Source organism: Salmo trutta, chromosome 29 (genome assembly GCF_901001165.1).
Source record: "Salmo trutta chromosome 29, fSalTru1.1, whole genome shotgun sequence".
Classification (NCBI taxonomy): domain Eukaryota; kingdom Metazoa; phylum Chordata; class Actinopteri; order Salmoniformes; family Salmonidae; genus Salmo; species Salmo trutta.
The window spans coordinates 25,266,815-25,281,984 of record NC_042985.1 but is presented as its reverse complement, the minus strand read 5'-3'; the positions used below and the strand labels follow the sequence as shown (position 1 = coordinate 25,281,984).

Here is a 15,170-nt window from a genome sequence, read left to right as displayed (position 1 = left end):
ATACAAAAAAAGAAAATTAAGAAAAAGAAATAGCATGACAGTAATACAGGTTAAAACACAACAGGAAACTCAATGCTGTTGTTTCTTTAATCAAATAAATGTATTCTGTTGCAAGAGCATAAAATCTGATTCTTGAGACATTTGGTTGCAGTTTAATCATGTAAGAAATAACAGAATTTTTTCAGATCCAAACAAAAAGTCTGACAGTATATTTTCTTCCACCATTGTAAAGAGCACATTTACAGTCCCTTCTCTTGAGATGGTTTTTGTTGTTGTTTTTTTATCAGCCTTACCGGGAAGCCAGAGGTGAGTAGCCTTGTGTTGCTTATTTTGATTGCCCCACATTGTATTACTTCCCCTCCATGTCTTCATTTCACCCATATATGGCTGCACTCACAGAGACAGCCAGCCACTGTGCCCATTCTCACACCATTTAGTTGTAGATAAAGTTGAACCTACAGGAAATAAATATGAATACACAGCATACCTGAGCTCACACACACACACACCCCTCATACACTCATTCTAACACACACAAAAGTGATTTATATGCAATATATAACCCACACTACCTGCTTAGTAGTTGCGGTAGGCTGGATATGATTGGCCCATAGCCGGGGGCGTTGTCATAAAGCTCAAACAGAGGGGCTGCCACCAGTTTGTAGTTCTTTGGGACTGCAAACAGAGCTGAAAGACAGACGCAAATACCACTAAAGATTATGTGAGTAGAATATGTAGAACAGATTTTGACTAGCTAAGGGGCACTTACCTTTTTCTTGCAGTTGAACCAGGAAGAGCTTTTTATGCTCCTTGGGTTTAGTGATGTGGGCTGGAATGTAGGGATACTGCAGCAGAACAGAAACAAATATTTACCACACACAAATATTTAGTGTAGGCTCAATATCTCCTCCTCCATACATTTCAGTGTAAACTGTACTGTGTGTTGGGCTATGCTCACCTGTGGGGGTTCAAAGTTGGGGCGCCACCAGTTTCCGATGGAGTCATCGATCACCCAATCCTGCTTCACTCCGTCCTGCCGGCCCAGGATCTGACAAAGACACAGTAAAGACACAGTAAAGACAATCACTATGGCATCACGGCATCCTGCAGAATCTTAGAGAATGCTACCCCATTGATAGACGCAAACTACTTTAGCGCCTATTGACGAGTGTCTTTTGACCGGGGTAGTTTTGTTAAAAGCCCCCGACACTTGCTCTAAACATTAACACGCATCGCTTGCAGTACTGTTTTGGAAACATAAGGAATTCATCTTTCATATCAGCGAGAAATATATATTTTTCAAACTGTAAATTACTACACAACTTTATGGGGTTAGGTTTGTGTTCCCACACGGCCATATCCCCATGTTACAGCGCTTGTTTACAGAAGACATAGGCTGCCACCTGTGCCAATTAGCTATCTTGCGCGCTCCGAACACCTGTGTGTAAGTTAACTGGGGAGCAAGTGTTGTTCATCAACTGGAGGCACACAATGTGTGCAAAACTGCTACAATAAGTTTTTTTTTTTTAAGATTCTTTCTCAAAAGCTATGATTATTGACGTTTCTAAACATTAACACACAGCATCAGAATTGGAGTTTACACGGAGCCAAATGTAGGCGAATGGAGTGGCTGAAAATTACATACGGAGAAGAAGAGTTTGAGAGCTAAGAGAATACAAGGAAGGATGTCATCTGAGGTTGTGATTCCAACTCTGGCCGGCCTCCTTTGAGAGTGCATGTGTATCGTACCTCTGTCATCAGGCGTTTCAGCCCATCTACCTCATCCTCCCCTGGGCTCAGCTCTCCACCTGGCCTGCAAGAGACAAATAGACAACCCTATAGGAGAACCATACAAACATGTATGCACACACTTTAAAAACAGACTGTTTGTGTAACTCCTGCAGGCTGTGCTTGGTTGGTGGTAGTGCTTACAGTTTGAAGAAGGTGGTTCCCAGCTGCAACAGCAGTACATGGGGCAACCTGTGCTCATGGACAATAAGCACTCCCTCCACCGCCCTCCGCATGCCCAGCTTGTCAAACTCCTCCCGCATCCTCTGGAACCGTGCTGCCACTGAACTGTCCTTCTCATACAGAGGCTCCTTGGTCCCAAATGTGTAGTTGGTGAGAGGGTATCTGAAACAATGTCATGAATACCATTTTTAAAATGTGCACATCCCATAGCATGCCTCTACTAACATGCACACACTACCCATAACAGGCGGTTGGTGGCACCTTAATTGGGGAGGAAGGGCTCGTGGTAATAGCTGGAGCGGAATTGGTGGAATGGTATCAAATACATCAAACACATAGTTTCCATGTGTTCGATGGCATACCAATCGCTCCGTTCCAGCCATTATTATGATCCGTCCTCCCCTCAACAGCCTTCACTGCTACCCAGTAACCCCCCCCCCACAAACACACACTGTATAGCTTTTGAATGAGGATGCATCTACAGGACGGTAGACTAGCAATTCATCATAATTTGTCACAAACTGGGCTGTCAAATTGGACATAGAGTCAGCTGCAAAGCTAGCCAGAATTCGAATAGACATTCATTACATTCTCTCTCCAGTCAGAACGTGGCTATACAACGATCAGGACAGCGCAGAGCCGGCTCAAGATACTGCTTGGAAAACATACCCCAATCCAGGGATGGGAGATGGCAGTGTACTACTAATTGTCTCATCATCTTAAACGACATATCGAGAAGATTGAAATACTGCTAGTCTTTAATGACTTAGTTCTTCGTCAGCATGCTAGTATAGCTAATACTATTGCAGTCCACTAGATTCGACAACACTTCCGGTAGTTACTCACCCCAACGCTAGGCCAGAGACGGTAGAGAAAGCAAGACACCCCACTCTCAAATTGTTTCTGATCGGGGCGGGGCCACTCTGGTTTACTTATTGTCTCCGTCCAGCGGGTGCCCCAGGGCAAGACATCTCACTGGCAAATGTTTTCTGGGCAAGACAGGTGGAGTGAAAGGGAGGGGACAATAAGTAGACCAAAGCTAGCTCAAAGATAGAAGAATGAGACAAAAGAACAAGCCAGATATTTCACCTGATGTGTAAATGTGAAGCATCTGGTTGGTATTTACACTCACAACCAAATATGGTGATGAGAAGAAGCCCAGTGACTGGCAGTGGGAGAAGATGGAGCAAGATGGATTTTCTCATCGATTAAACATTTGATCTTAATACAGTTTTCTGTTTCCAAAACTATAATCTGTAACAGAGTGGACTGCATTTTGTAGACTTAACCATTTTCCAAAGTTTCTAAAAATGGTGGTGTTTACTACAAATTGTGTTATTGCGCACACACACACTTCAGAGTACACGTTCCATAACGGAAATATGCAAATACATGCTACAACGCGCCAATAGGATCTCACTAGCGGGTGTTGAGTGGTAGTGTTCTGTCCTCTCAGACCTGTGGTCTGGAGTAGGATTAGATAGGGTTAAATAGTGGAATGGGGTGGAGATTTGTTTTTATTAAAGATGGCTAATAATTGGAGGGGCAATTTTCCACTAAGGTTTCAACAATTTAATGTCGGTAGGCCGTGAATGGTCTCACACCAGTGCAATAGGTGGTGGTGTACGCACCTAAAAGTTGGATGCAATCTGACAACCAAATCCTAAAGAAGAAGAAAGATCGCGCTAGCTCGTTCTTGTTTCACAAACATAATATATTAATTATTATAAATTCAAATCTGTTTTCACATCAATACATAGGTTCATTATTAGGCTACTTAACATCATTTACATATTTAATTGTGTCAATGGAAGTTGTTCTAGGTCAACTTGTTTTTTGGAGTCCAGCCTTCTTTTTAATTATATTTTGATTTGTTAAAATCCCACCTAAAATCCCACCTGTTACAACCCCTATTACTAGCTTGTTCAACCTCTCTTTCGTATCGTCTGAAATCCCAAAAGATTGGAGAGCTGCCGCGGTCATCCCCCTCTTCAAAGGGGGAGACACTAGACCCAAACTGCTACAGACCTATATCTATCCTACCCTGCCTTTCTAAGTTCTTCGAAAGCCAAGTTAACAAACAGATCACAGACCATTTCGAATCCCACCATACCTTCTCCACTATGCAATTATGCAATCTGGTTTCCGAGCTGGTCATGGGTACACCTCAGCCACGCTCAGGTCCTAAATGATATCATAACCGCCATCGATAAGAGACAATACTGTGCAGCCGTATTCATCAACCTGGCCAAGGCTTTCGACTCTGTCAATCACCATATTCTTATCGGCAGACTCAACAGCCTTGGTTTCTCAAATGACTGTCTCGCCTGGTTCACCAACTACTTCTCAGAGTTCTGTGTCAAATCGGAGGGCCTGTTGTCCGGACCTCTGGCAGTCTCTGGGGGTGCCACAGGGTTCAATCCTCGGGCCGACTCTTCTCTGTATAGATCAATGATGTCGCTCTTGCTGCTGGTGATTCTCTGATCCACCTCTACACAGAAGACACCATTCTGTATACTTCTGGCCCTTCCTTGGACACTGTGTTAACTAACCTTCAGACGAGCTTCAATGCCACACCACTCCCCTTCCGTGGCCTCCAACTGCTCTTAAATGCAAGCAAAACTAAATGCATGCTCTTCAACCGATCACTGCCCACACCTACCCACCAGTCCAGCATCACTACTCTGGATGGTTCTGACTTAGAATATGTGGACAACTACAAATACCTAGGTGTCTGTTTAGACTGCAAACTCTCCTTCCAGACTGACATTAAGCATCTCCAATCCAAAATTAAGTCTAGAATCTGCTTCCTATTTCGCAACAAAGCATCCTTCACTCATACTGCCAAACATACCCTAGTAAAACTGACTATCCTACCGATCCTTGACTTCGGCGATGTAATAGCCTCCAACACTCTACTCAGCAAATTGGATGCCGTCTATCACAGTGCCATCCGTTTTGTCACCAAAGCCCCATACACTACCCACCACTGCGACCTGTACGCTCTCGTTGGTTGGCCCTCGCTTCATATCCGTCGCCAAACCCACTGGCTCCAGGTCATCTATAAGTCGTTGCTAGGTAAAGCCCCGCCTTATCTCAGTTCACTGGTCACCATAGCAACACCCACCCGCAGCACTCGCTCCAGCAGGTATATTTCACTGGTCACCCCCAAAGCCAATTCCTCTTCGGCCACCTTTCCTTCCAGTTCTCTGCTGCCAATGACTGAAACAAACTGCAAAAATCAGTGAAGCTGGAGACTCATATCTCCCTCACTAGCTTTAAGCATTAGCTGTCAGAGCAGCTCACAGATCACTGCACATAGCCAAACTGTAAATAGCCCATCCAACTACCTCATCACCATATTGTTATTTCTTTTTGCTCCTTTGCACCCCAGTAGTGCTACTTGCACACTCATCTTCTGCACATCTATCACCCAGTGTTTAATTTGCCATACTGTAATAATTTCACCACTATGGCCTATTTATTGTCTCACCCCCCTTATCCTACCTCATGTGCACACACCTTATATAGACTTTCTGTATTGTATTATTGACTGCATGTTTGTTTATTCCATGTTTAACTCTGTTGTTGTTTGTGTTGCACTGCTTTGCTTTATCTTGGCCAGGTCACAGTTGTAAATGAGAACTTGTTCTCAACTAGCCTACCTGGTTAAATAAAGGTGAAATATTTGTATTTTTTTAACTCCGTGTTTCTTCTGCCCACTATCCTTAATTTGCTAACACTGTAAACGACACAGACGAACTATCTTGGGTTAGTTATTTAAGCAATAAGGCCCGAGGGGGTGTGGTTTATGGCCAATATATCATGGCTAAGGGCTGTTCTTTGCACAGCACAACGTGGAGTGCCTGGACACAACCCGTAGCAGTGGTATATTGACCATATATCACAAACACCTGAGATGCCTTATTGCTATTATAAACTGGTTACCAACGTAATTAGCGCAGTAAAAATAAATGGTCATATCCGTGGTATACGGTCTGACATACCATGGCTGTCAGCCAATCAGCATTCAGGGCTCGAGCCACCCAGTTTATAAAAATGTATTTGATATTATGGAGACACCATGAGCTCACGCGGGGAAGCACACTTACACAGACTGGAACATTAAACTCTTATCCACCATCTTTGGCTAGAATTCAAATTTTCATGGAATCCAATGGGCTGCTATAGCATTCGCCTAGCATGCTGACGAAAAAAACTAGCAGATTAAAAACTAGCAGTATATCAATCTTCTCGATTTGTCAGGTGGAATAATGGGATTGAGGTACATTTTCAGAACCATATCCCTCGCCAACTCTGTGCTGTCCTGATCGTGCCATAGCAGTGTTCCCGACTAATGTAATTAACGTTAGTCGGATTCTGGCTACTGCAAAGCTTGCAGTCCATTAACTCTTCCATACAATTGAATGAAAGACGGGTATTGTAGTAGTCTTTGCATAACCACTATACATACACACATAATCTGACGTTAAAAACCAATTGTCGTCGTCCCGTCATCCTGTTACTCACAAATTAATGGTTCTCTCCAGGCTGAGTGGTTTTGCAGGCGCGCTCATGTATTTGTTCCCGCCGAACTGACTGACCCCGCGCGGCCAGCCGGCGGATGAACGATTGGGAGCAGGCACACTCGACATTGCTCCAATACCACTATACAAAATCTAGCTTCAAAATCCTCAGGTAGAAATGCAATGCAAAACATGTATTAGAACAATAACAAAGAAAAATGGAAGGACGTAACCATGCGCAAATTGCCTTCTTCTCTTTCTCTTTTTCCTGTTCCGTGTTTGATGCAGTAGGCATACTTCGACAATTGCGGCCTTACCGCCACCTATCTTGCTGGAGTGTAATAACCAGTAATAAAGTATCTCCTTTAAGAGACTGAATTTTGAGGTGGTCGAACACTATCCCGTTGCTTTGCCCTTGTCCAACATACCCCAAAAGGTTCTGTTAAATGTAAAAACTCTAACCCTGCATGGATAAGGTAATGATGGTGCATCAATAAAAGCACTTTTCTCCATCAAATCTAATTTTATTGGTCACGTTCACATATTTAGCAGATGTTATTGCAGGTGTAGCGAAATGCTTGTGTTCCTAGCTCCAACAGTGCAGTAGTATCTAACAGTTCAGAACAATACACACTAATCTAAAAGTAAAATAATGAAATTAAGAAATATATACATATTACATCGAGCAATGTTGGAGTGGCATTGACAACAAAAAGGTATTTATTTATTTTACCTTTATTTAACTAGGCAAATACAGTATAATAGGATACAGTATATAAATATGAGATGAGTAAAGCAGTATGTAAACATTATTAAAGTGGCCAGTGATTCCAAGAAAAAAAAATCTATGTATATAGTGCAGCAGCCTCTAAGGTGCAGGGTTACGTAACCGGGTGGAAGCCTGCTAGTGATGGCTATTTAACAGTCTGATGGCCTTGAGATAGAAGCTGTTTTTCAGTTTCTCTGTCCCAGTTTTGATGCACCTGTACTGACTTTGCCTTCTGGAAGGTAGAGGCGGGAATAGGCTGTGGCGCGGGTGGTTGATGTCCTTGATGATCTTTTTGGCTTTCCTGTGACATCGGGTGCTGTAGGTGTCCTGGAGGACATGTAGTTTGCCCCCGGTGATGCGTTGGGCAGACCGCACCACCCTCTGAAGAGCCCTGCAGTTGCTGGGGGTACAGTTGCCATACCAGGCCGTGATACAGCCTGACAGGATGCTCTCAATTGTGCATCTGTAAAAGTTTGTGAGGGTTTTAGGGGCCTCCGTTGAGGTTTTCCTGTAACTCTCATGGGTCAGGAGGCTATACATGAGTCATGTTGGTAGGCTGTTACCTTCACATAACACAGAGCTGTACACACGTTGTATATTCAATACAGGCCCGGCCCAGAGTCACACACAGGTACTCTTTGTTTACAGCATATCATCACTACCACCAGTAGTGAAGGCAATCTGGGGAACGACTCAGAGCTTAGTGTGTCTCAGTCAGCCCAGCCAGACAGAGGTAGTGAGACATCCCTGTTGAGTTTCTAACCAGCATTCTTTGTGGATTTTAATAGTCTGGACAGTTCGGCCCTATGCAGCACCCAGAGTCCTATCCTTACTGGCACATGACCCGTGTGTTGCCCAGCGTGATCATGGGCTTCTGTTGCATTGTGGGAATCCCTGGGAATGTAGTGGTTCTGGTAGTCGTGGGGCGGAAATTTTCAACATGCGCCTGATGCTGAATCTGGCACTGTGTGACCTGATGGTCTTGCTGTGCCTGCCTCTAGTTATCAACAACCTACTGAAGGCCTGGGATCTGGGCCCCGCCGCCTGCAAGCTGCTCTTCTTCCTGATCTATTGCAGCCTGAATGGTAGTGTGCCGACCATCATGATCACTGCTGAGTGTGCAGCGCTGCGTCCAGGTGCTGTACCCCCACAGCTGGGCACGGCTAGGCCGTATGGGGTAAGAGGCACTCCTCCTGTCCCTGTGGGGGCTGGCAGTGTTCATTGTCTCTCCTGCCTTCTCTGTCCTTAATGTCAAGACATACAACGGCGGCAAATCCTGCAGCTCACACTTCCAGAGCCTCAGACAAGAAATGGCCATCCTACTTGTCCAAATGCTGCTGGGATTTGTAGTTCCTGCTGCATCCTGATGGTGTCCTACTTCTACCTCCACAGGAGGGTGATCCAGGCGGCCCTGTTCAGGCAGCGGAGGGTGACCAAGCTGGTCATCTGCATCGTTGTGTCCATCTTCTGCTTCTGGACTCCGCTACACCTGTTCAACCTGCTGGCCCTGGTGAACTTGGCCGTGCAGAACGAGGTTGTGGAGAATGTGTGTGACTCAGCTTGGAATGTCCTCATGGGTTTCACCATCATCAACAGCTCCCTCAACCCTTTCCTCTATGCCTTCACCTCTTCAGGAATCCCCAGGGCAAGCCCCCACCCGACCACCACATGACACTGGTTTCCATTGAGTAGATTTAATTGTTTAAAGCACTATGTACAAGCATTATGTAACTGTGACTATTTTTGTTGTGCTTATATTTTGTTCAAATTATTCTAGAGGACATCTGATGTGATTTGTATTTTATGATAGCAGCCAGTGAATGTTTGCATAAGGAAATAAGTGCATGTGTCTTATTCAAAAGTAAAATTAAGGAAAAAACATCTGAGTAACTGACAATTAAATTCTTGCTGTTGACAAATTAAAAGTTGCTAAGTTCACATTTGCCTGCTTCTCAATAGAGTTGACACAATTCAATTACTAATCTATATGTATTTATCAATATTCAGAATGTTATATAAACAAAACAATAGAGATTCATAAAAAAACAAAGCTGCCTCTGTTCACTATGGATTCAACACAATGGGAAGATGGGGCGATGACCTCAGGTTGTCAACTGGGGTGAGTCTGGGGTCGCAGCTGTGTGTCCTTGACAACCTCCGTCTGCATGGAAGGGACCAGGTACCGTACAGCCCAATGCACCATGCCATCAGGAATCCTGCAGGACACACACACACACACACACACACACACACACACACACAAACACACACACGGTGCTTTCGGAAAGTATTCAGACCCCTTGACTTTTTCCACATTTTGGTAGGTTACAGCCTTATTCTAAAATTGATTAAAATAGTTTTTCCCCCCCTCATCATTCTACACACAATATCCCATAATGACAAAGCAAAAACAGGATTTTAGAAATATACATTTACATACACTACCGTTCAAAAGTTTGTGGTCACAGAAATGTCCTTGTTTTTGAAAGAAAAGCACATTTTTCATCCATTAAAATAACATCAAATTGATCAGAAATACAGTGTAGACATTGTTAATGTTGTAAATGACTATTGTAGATGAAAACGGCAGATTTTTTATGGAATATCTACATTAGGCGTACAGAGGCCCATTATCAGCAACCATCACGTCTGTGTTCCAATGGCACGTTGTGTTAGCTAATCCAAGTTTATAATTTTAAAAGGCTAATTGATCAATAGAAAAATGCAAAAGGTTATGTCAGCATAGCTTAAAACTGTTATGCTGATTAAAGAAGCAATATAACTGGCCTTCTTTTGACTAGTTGAGTATCTGGAGCATCAGCATTTGTGGGTTCGATAATAGGCTCAAAATGGCTAGAAACAAAGAACTTTCTTCTGAAACTCGTCAGTCTATTCTTGTTCCGAGAAATGAAGGCTACTCCATGTGAGAAATTGCCAAGAAACTGAAGATCTCATACAACGCTGTGTACTATGGACCATTTTTTTTTGCTTTTCTTTTAAAAACAAGGACATTTCTAAGTGACCCCAAACTTTTGAACGGTAGTGTAAGTATTCAGACCCTTTACTCAGTACTTTGTTAAAGAACCTTTGGCAGCGATTACAGCCTTGAGTCTTGGGTTTGGCGTTACAAACTTGACAAACCTGTATTTTGGGAGTTTCTCCCATTCTTCTCTGCAGATCCTCTCAAGCTCTGTCAGGTTGGATGGGGAGTGTTGCTGCACAGCTATTTTCAGGTCTCTCCAGAGATGTTGAATCTGGTTCAAGTCCAGGCTCTGGCTGGGCCACTCAAGGACATTCAGAGACTTGTCCCGAAGCCACTCCTGCGTTGTCTTGGCTGTGTGCTTAGGGCCATTGTCCTGTTGGAAGTCTGAGGTCCTGGGTGCTCTGGAGCAGGTTTTCATTAAGGATCTCTGTACTTTGCTCCATTCATCTTTGCCTTGATCCTGACTAGTCTCCCAGTCCCTGCCACTGAAAAACATCACAACAGCATGATGCTGCCCCCACCATGCTTCACCGTAGGGATGGTGCTAGGATTCCTCCAGAAGTGACACTTGGTATTCAGGCCAAAGAGTTCAATCTTGGTTTCATCAGACCAGAGAATATTGTTTCTCATGGTCTGAGTCTTTAGGTGCCTTTTGGCAAACTCCAAGCGGGCTGTGATGTGCCTTTTACTGAGGAGTGGCTTCCATCTCACCAAATATTGCAAAGATGGTTGTCCTTCTGAAAGGTTCTCCCATCTCCACAGAGGAACTCTTGAGCTCTGTCAGAGTGACCATCGGGTTCTTGGTCACCTCCCTGACCAAGGCCCTTATCCTCCGATTGCTCAATTTGGCCGAGCGGCCAGCTCTAGGAAGAATCTTGGTGGTTCCAAACTTCTTCAATTTAAGAATTGTATATATTTTTTTACATTTCACTTTTATTTAACCAGGTAGGCCAGTTGAGAACAAATTCTCATTTACAACTGCGACCTGGCCAAGATAAAACAAAGTAGTGCGACAAAAACAACACAGTTACACATAAACAAACGTACAGTCAATAACACAATAGAAGCATCTATGTACAGTGTGTGCAAATGTAGAAGAGAAGGGAGGTAAGGCAATAAATAGGCCATGGAGGTGAAATAATTACAATTTAGCATTAACACTGGAGTGATAGATGTGCAGATGATGAAGTGCAAGTAGAGATCCTGGGGTGCAAAAGAGCAAGGGGATAAGTAACAATATGGGGATAAGGGTGTGCTATTTACAGATTGTCTGTTGTGGTATCCCAGGAGGTCTACCCCGGGGGATAGTAATAGAGGGGAGGTACGTGAGGCGACGTTAGCTCCCTCTGCTGGGAATACGGGAGCTGGGCACCCCGACACGGACAGCTCGAAGTGGAGGTAATTAGAGGAAAGTGCCAACCAGCCGTGGAGGCCAAATAAAAGGAGCACTGTGGCACACCGCGAGAGTGAATGGGGAGAGGCCGACAGCGAGCCAAACCTAAGTGATTTTCTTTGTTATGTTTATTTTCTGTCTTAGTAAAGTTGTTTTTGCGGACTAAAACCTACCTATCTCTGTGTCAATCTCTGCACGCTCAACCCAACACCCCACAGTTTATCACACCGTGTACAGGTACAGTGATCGGTAAGCTGCTCTGACAGCTGATGCTTAAAGTTCTAGAGGGATATTTAAGACTCCAGCTTCAGTGATTTTTGCAATTTGTTCCAGTCATTGGCAGCAGAGAACTGGAAGGAAAGGCGGCCAAAGGGAGTGTTGGCTTTGGGGGTGACCAGTGAAATATACATGCTGGAACACGTGCTACGGGTGGGTGTTGCTGTGGTGACCAGTGAACTGAGATAAGGCGGGTCTTTACCTAGCATAGACTTTTTTATTTATTTTTACTTCACCTTTATTTAACCAGGTAGGCTAGTTGAGAACAAGTTCTCATTTGCAACTGCGACCTGGCCAATATAAAGCATAGCAATTCTACACATACAACAACACAGAGTTACACATGGAATAAACAAAACATACAGTCAATAATACAGTAGAACAAACAGTCTATATAGAGTGAGTGCAAATGAGGTAAGTTAAGGCAATAAATAGGCCATGGTGGCGAAGTAATTACAATATAGCAATTAAACACTGGAATGGTAGATGTGCAGAAGATGAATGTGCAAGTACAGATACTGGGGTGCAAAGGAGAAAGAAAAATAAATAAATACAGTATGGGGATGAGGTAGGTAGATAGATGGGCTATTTACAGATGGGCTATGTACAGGTGCAGCGATCTGTGAGCTGCTCTGACAGCTGGTGCTTAAAGCTAGTGAGGGAGATATGAGTCTCCAGCTTCAGAGATTTTTGTAGTTCGTTCCAGTCATTGGCAGCAGAGAACTGGAAGGAAAGACAACCAAAGGAGGAATTGGCTTTGGGGGTGACCAGTGAGATATACCTGCTGGAGCGCATGCTACGAGTGGGTGCTGCTATGGTGACCATTGAGCTGAGATAAGGAGGGGCTTTACCTAGCAGACTTGTAGATAACCTGTAGCCAGTGGGTTTGTCGATGAGTATGAAGTGAGGGCCAACCAACAAGAGCGTACAGGTCGCAATGGTGGGAAGTGTATGAGGCTTTGGTGACAAAACAGATGGCACTGTGACAGACTGCATCCAGTTTATAGGAAGCCGATTCTAGATTTAATTTTGGATTGGAGATGCTTAATGTGAGTCTGGAGGGAGAGTTTACAGTCTAACCAGACACCCAGGTATTTGTAGTTGTCCACGTATTCTAAGTCAGAGCCGTCCAGACTAGTGATGCTGGACGGGCGAGCAGGTGCGGGCAGTGATCGATTGAATAGCATGCATTTAGTTTTACTTGCGTTTAAGAGCAGTTGGAGGCCACGGAAGGAGAGTTGCATGGCATTCAAGCTCGTCTGGAGGGTAGTTAACTCAGTGTCCAAAGAGGGGCCAGAAGTATACAGAATGGTGTTGTCTGTGTAAAGGTGGATCAGAGAATTACCAGCAGCAAGAGCAACATCATTGATGTATACAGAGAAGAGAGTCGGCCCGAGAATTGAAGCCTGTGGCACCCCCATAGAGACTGCCAGAGGTCCGGACAACAGGCCCTCCGATTTGACACACTGAACTCCATCAGAGAAGTAGTTGGTAAACCACGCGAGGCAATCATTTGAGAAACCAAGGCTGTCGAGTCTGACAATAAGAATGTGGTGATTGACAGAGTTCGAAAGACTTGGCCAGGTCGATGAATACGGCTGCACAGTAATCTCTCTTATCGATGGCGGTTATGATGTTGTTTAGGACCTTGAGCGTGGCTGAGGTGCACCCATGACCAGCTCTGAAACCAGATTGCATAGCGGAGAAGGTACGGTGGGATTCGAAATGGTCGGTAATCTGTTTGTTAACTTGGCTTTCGAAGACCTTAGAAAGACAGGGTAGGATAGATATAGGTCTGTAGCAGTTTGGGTCTAGAGTGTCACCCCCTCGGGTGAAGGAGAAATAGTGGGGGCTTTGGTGGGTTGCTGTGGAGGGTGCTGGGCAGTTGACCGGGGTAGCCAGGTGGAAAGCATGGCCAGCCGTAGAGAAATGATTGAAATTCTCAATTATAGTGGATTTATCGGTGGTAAGTGTTTCCTAGCCTCAGAGCAGTGGGCAGCTGGGAGGAGGTGCTCTTATTCTCCATGGACTTTACAGTGTCCCAGAACTTTTTTGAGTTAGTACTACAAGATGCAAATTTCTGTTTGAAAAAGCTAGCCCTAGCTTTTCTAACTGCCTGTGTATATTTGTTCCTAACTTCCCTGAAAAGTTGCATATCACGGGGGCTATTCGATGCTAATGCAGAACGTCACAGGATGTTTTTGTGCTGGTCAAGGGCAGACAGGTCTGGAGTGAACCAAGGACTATATCTATTCCTAGTTCTACATTTTTTGAGTGGGGCATGCTTATTTAAGATGGTGAGGAAGGCACTTTTAAAGAATAGCCAGGCATCATCTACTGACGGGATGAGGTCAATGTCATTCCAGGATACCCCGGCCAGGTCGATTAGAAAGGCCTGCTCGCAGAAGTGTTTAAGGGAGCGTTTGACAGTGATGAGGGGTGGTCGTTTGTTCGAAGACCCATTACGGATGCAGGCAATGAGGCAGTGATCGCTGAGATCTTGATTGAAAACAGCAGAGGTGTATTTGGAGGGATAGTTAGTTAGGATGACATCTATGAGGGTGCCCGTGTTTACAGATTTGGGGTTGGACCTGGTAGGTTCATTGATCATTTGTGTGAGATTGAGGGCATCAAGCTTAGATTGTAGGATGGCCGAGGTGTTAAGCATGTCCCAGTTTAGGTCACCTAGTAGCACGAGCTCAGAAGATAGATGGGGGGCAATCAATTCACATATGGTATCGAGGGCACAGCTGGGGGCAGAGGGAGGTCTATAGCAAGCGGCAACAGTGAGAGACTTGTTTCTGGAAAGGTGCATTTTTAGAAGTAGAAGCTCGAATTGTTTGGGTACAGACTTGGATAGTAATACAGAACATCTTTGCAGTAGATTGCAACACTGCCCCCTTTGGCAGTTCTATCTTGGCAGAAAATGTTATAGTTAGCGATGGAGATTTCAGGGTTTTTGGTCGTTTTCCTAAGCCAGGATTCAGACACGGCTAAGACATCCGGGTTGGCAGAGTGTGCTAAAGCAGTGAGTAAAACAAACTTAGGGAGTAGGCTTCTAATGTTAACATGCATGAAACCAAGGCTTTTACGGTTACAGAAGTCAACAAATGAGAGCACCTGGGGAGTGGGAGTGGAGCAAGGCACTGCAGGACCTGGATTAACCTCCACATCACCAGAGGAACAGAGGAGAAGTAGAATAAGGGTACGGCTAAAGGCTGTACGAACTGGCCGTCTAGTGTGTTCGGAACA

At 44.5% G+C, this 15,170-nt stretch overlaps 1 protein-coding gene across 2 annotated transcripts; it reads right to left on the bottom strand.

The window, feature by feature from the left end:
* Positions 1-73: 73 nt before the first annotated feature.
* On the bottom strand, positions 74-6,773 carry LOC115167214 (cleavage and polyadenylation specificity factor subunit 5). Of its 2 annotated transcripts, none has more exons than XM_029721397.1 (7): positions 6,502-6,773; positions 1,933-2,133; positions 1,750-1,813; positions 959-1,048; positions 770-845; positions 573-710; positions 74-455 (listed from the first exon to the last, which is right to left on the bottom strand). In XM_029721397.1, the coding sequence occupies exons 1-6, from the start codon at positions 6,624-6,626 to the stop codon at positions 577-579; spliced, it is 690 nt and encodes a 229-aa protein (XP_029577257.1). In that variant the 5' UTR covers positions 6,627-6,773; the 3' UTR covers positions 74-455; positions 573-576. The 2 variants fall into 2 exon arrangements, with proteins under 2 accessions (XP_029577257.1, XP_029577256.1); XM_029721396.1 differs by having other exon boundaries at positions 573-687.
* Between the last annotated feature and the right edge of the window lie 8,397 nt (positions 6,774-15,170).

Coding starts and splice junctions, on each gene's coding strand:
- LOC115167214 (XM_029721396.1), bottom strand. CDS start 6,626: ATGTCGAGTGTGCCTGCTCCCAATCGTTCATCCGCCGGCTGGCCGCGC. Junction 2,134..6,501: donor CTGGAGAGAACCATTAATTT/GTGAGTAACAGG, acceptor ACATTGTTTCAG/ATACCCTCTCACCAACTACA. Junction 846..958: donor CCAACTTTGAACCCCCACAG/GTGAGCATAGCC, acceptor GTTCTGCTGCAG/TATCCCTACATTCCAGCCCA.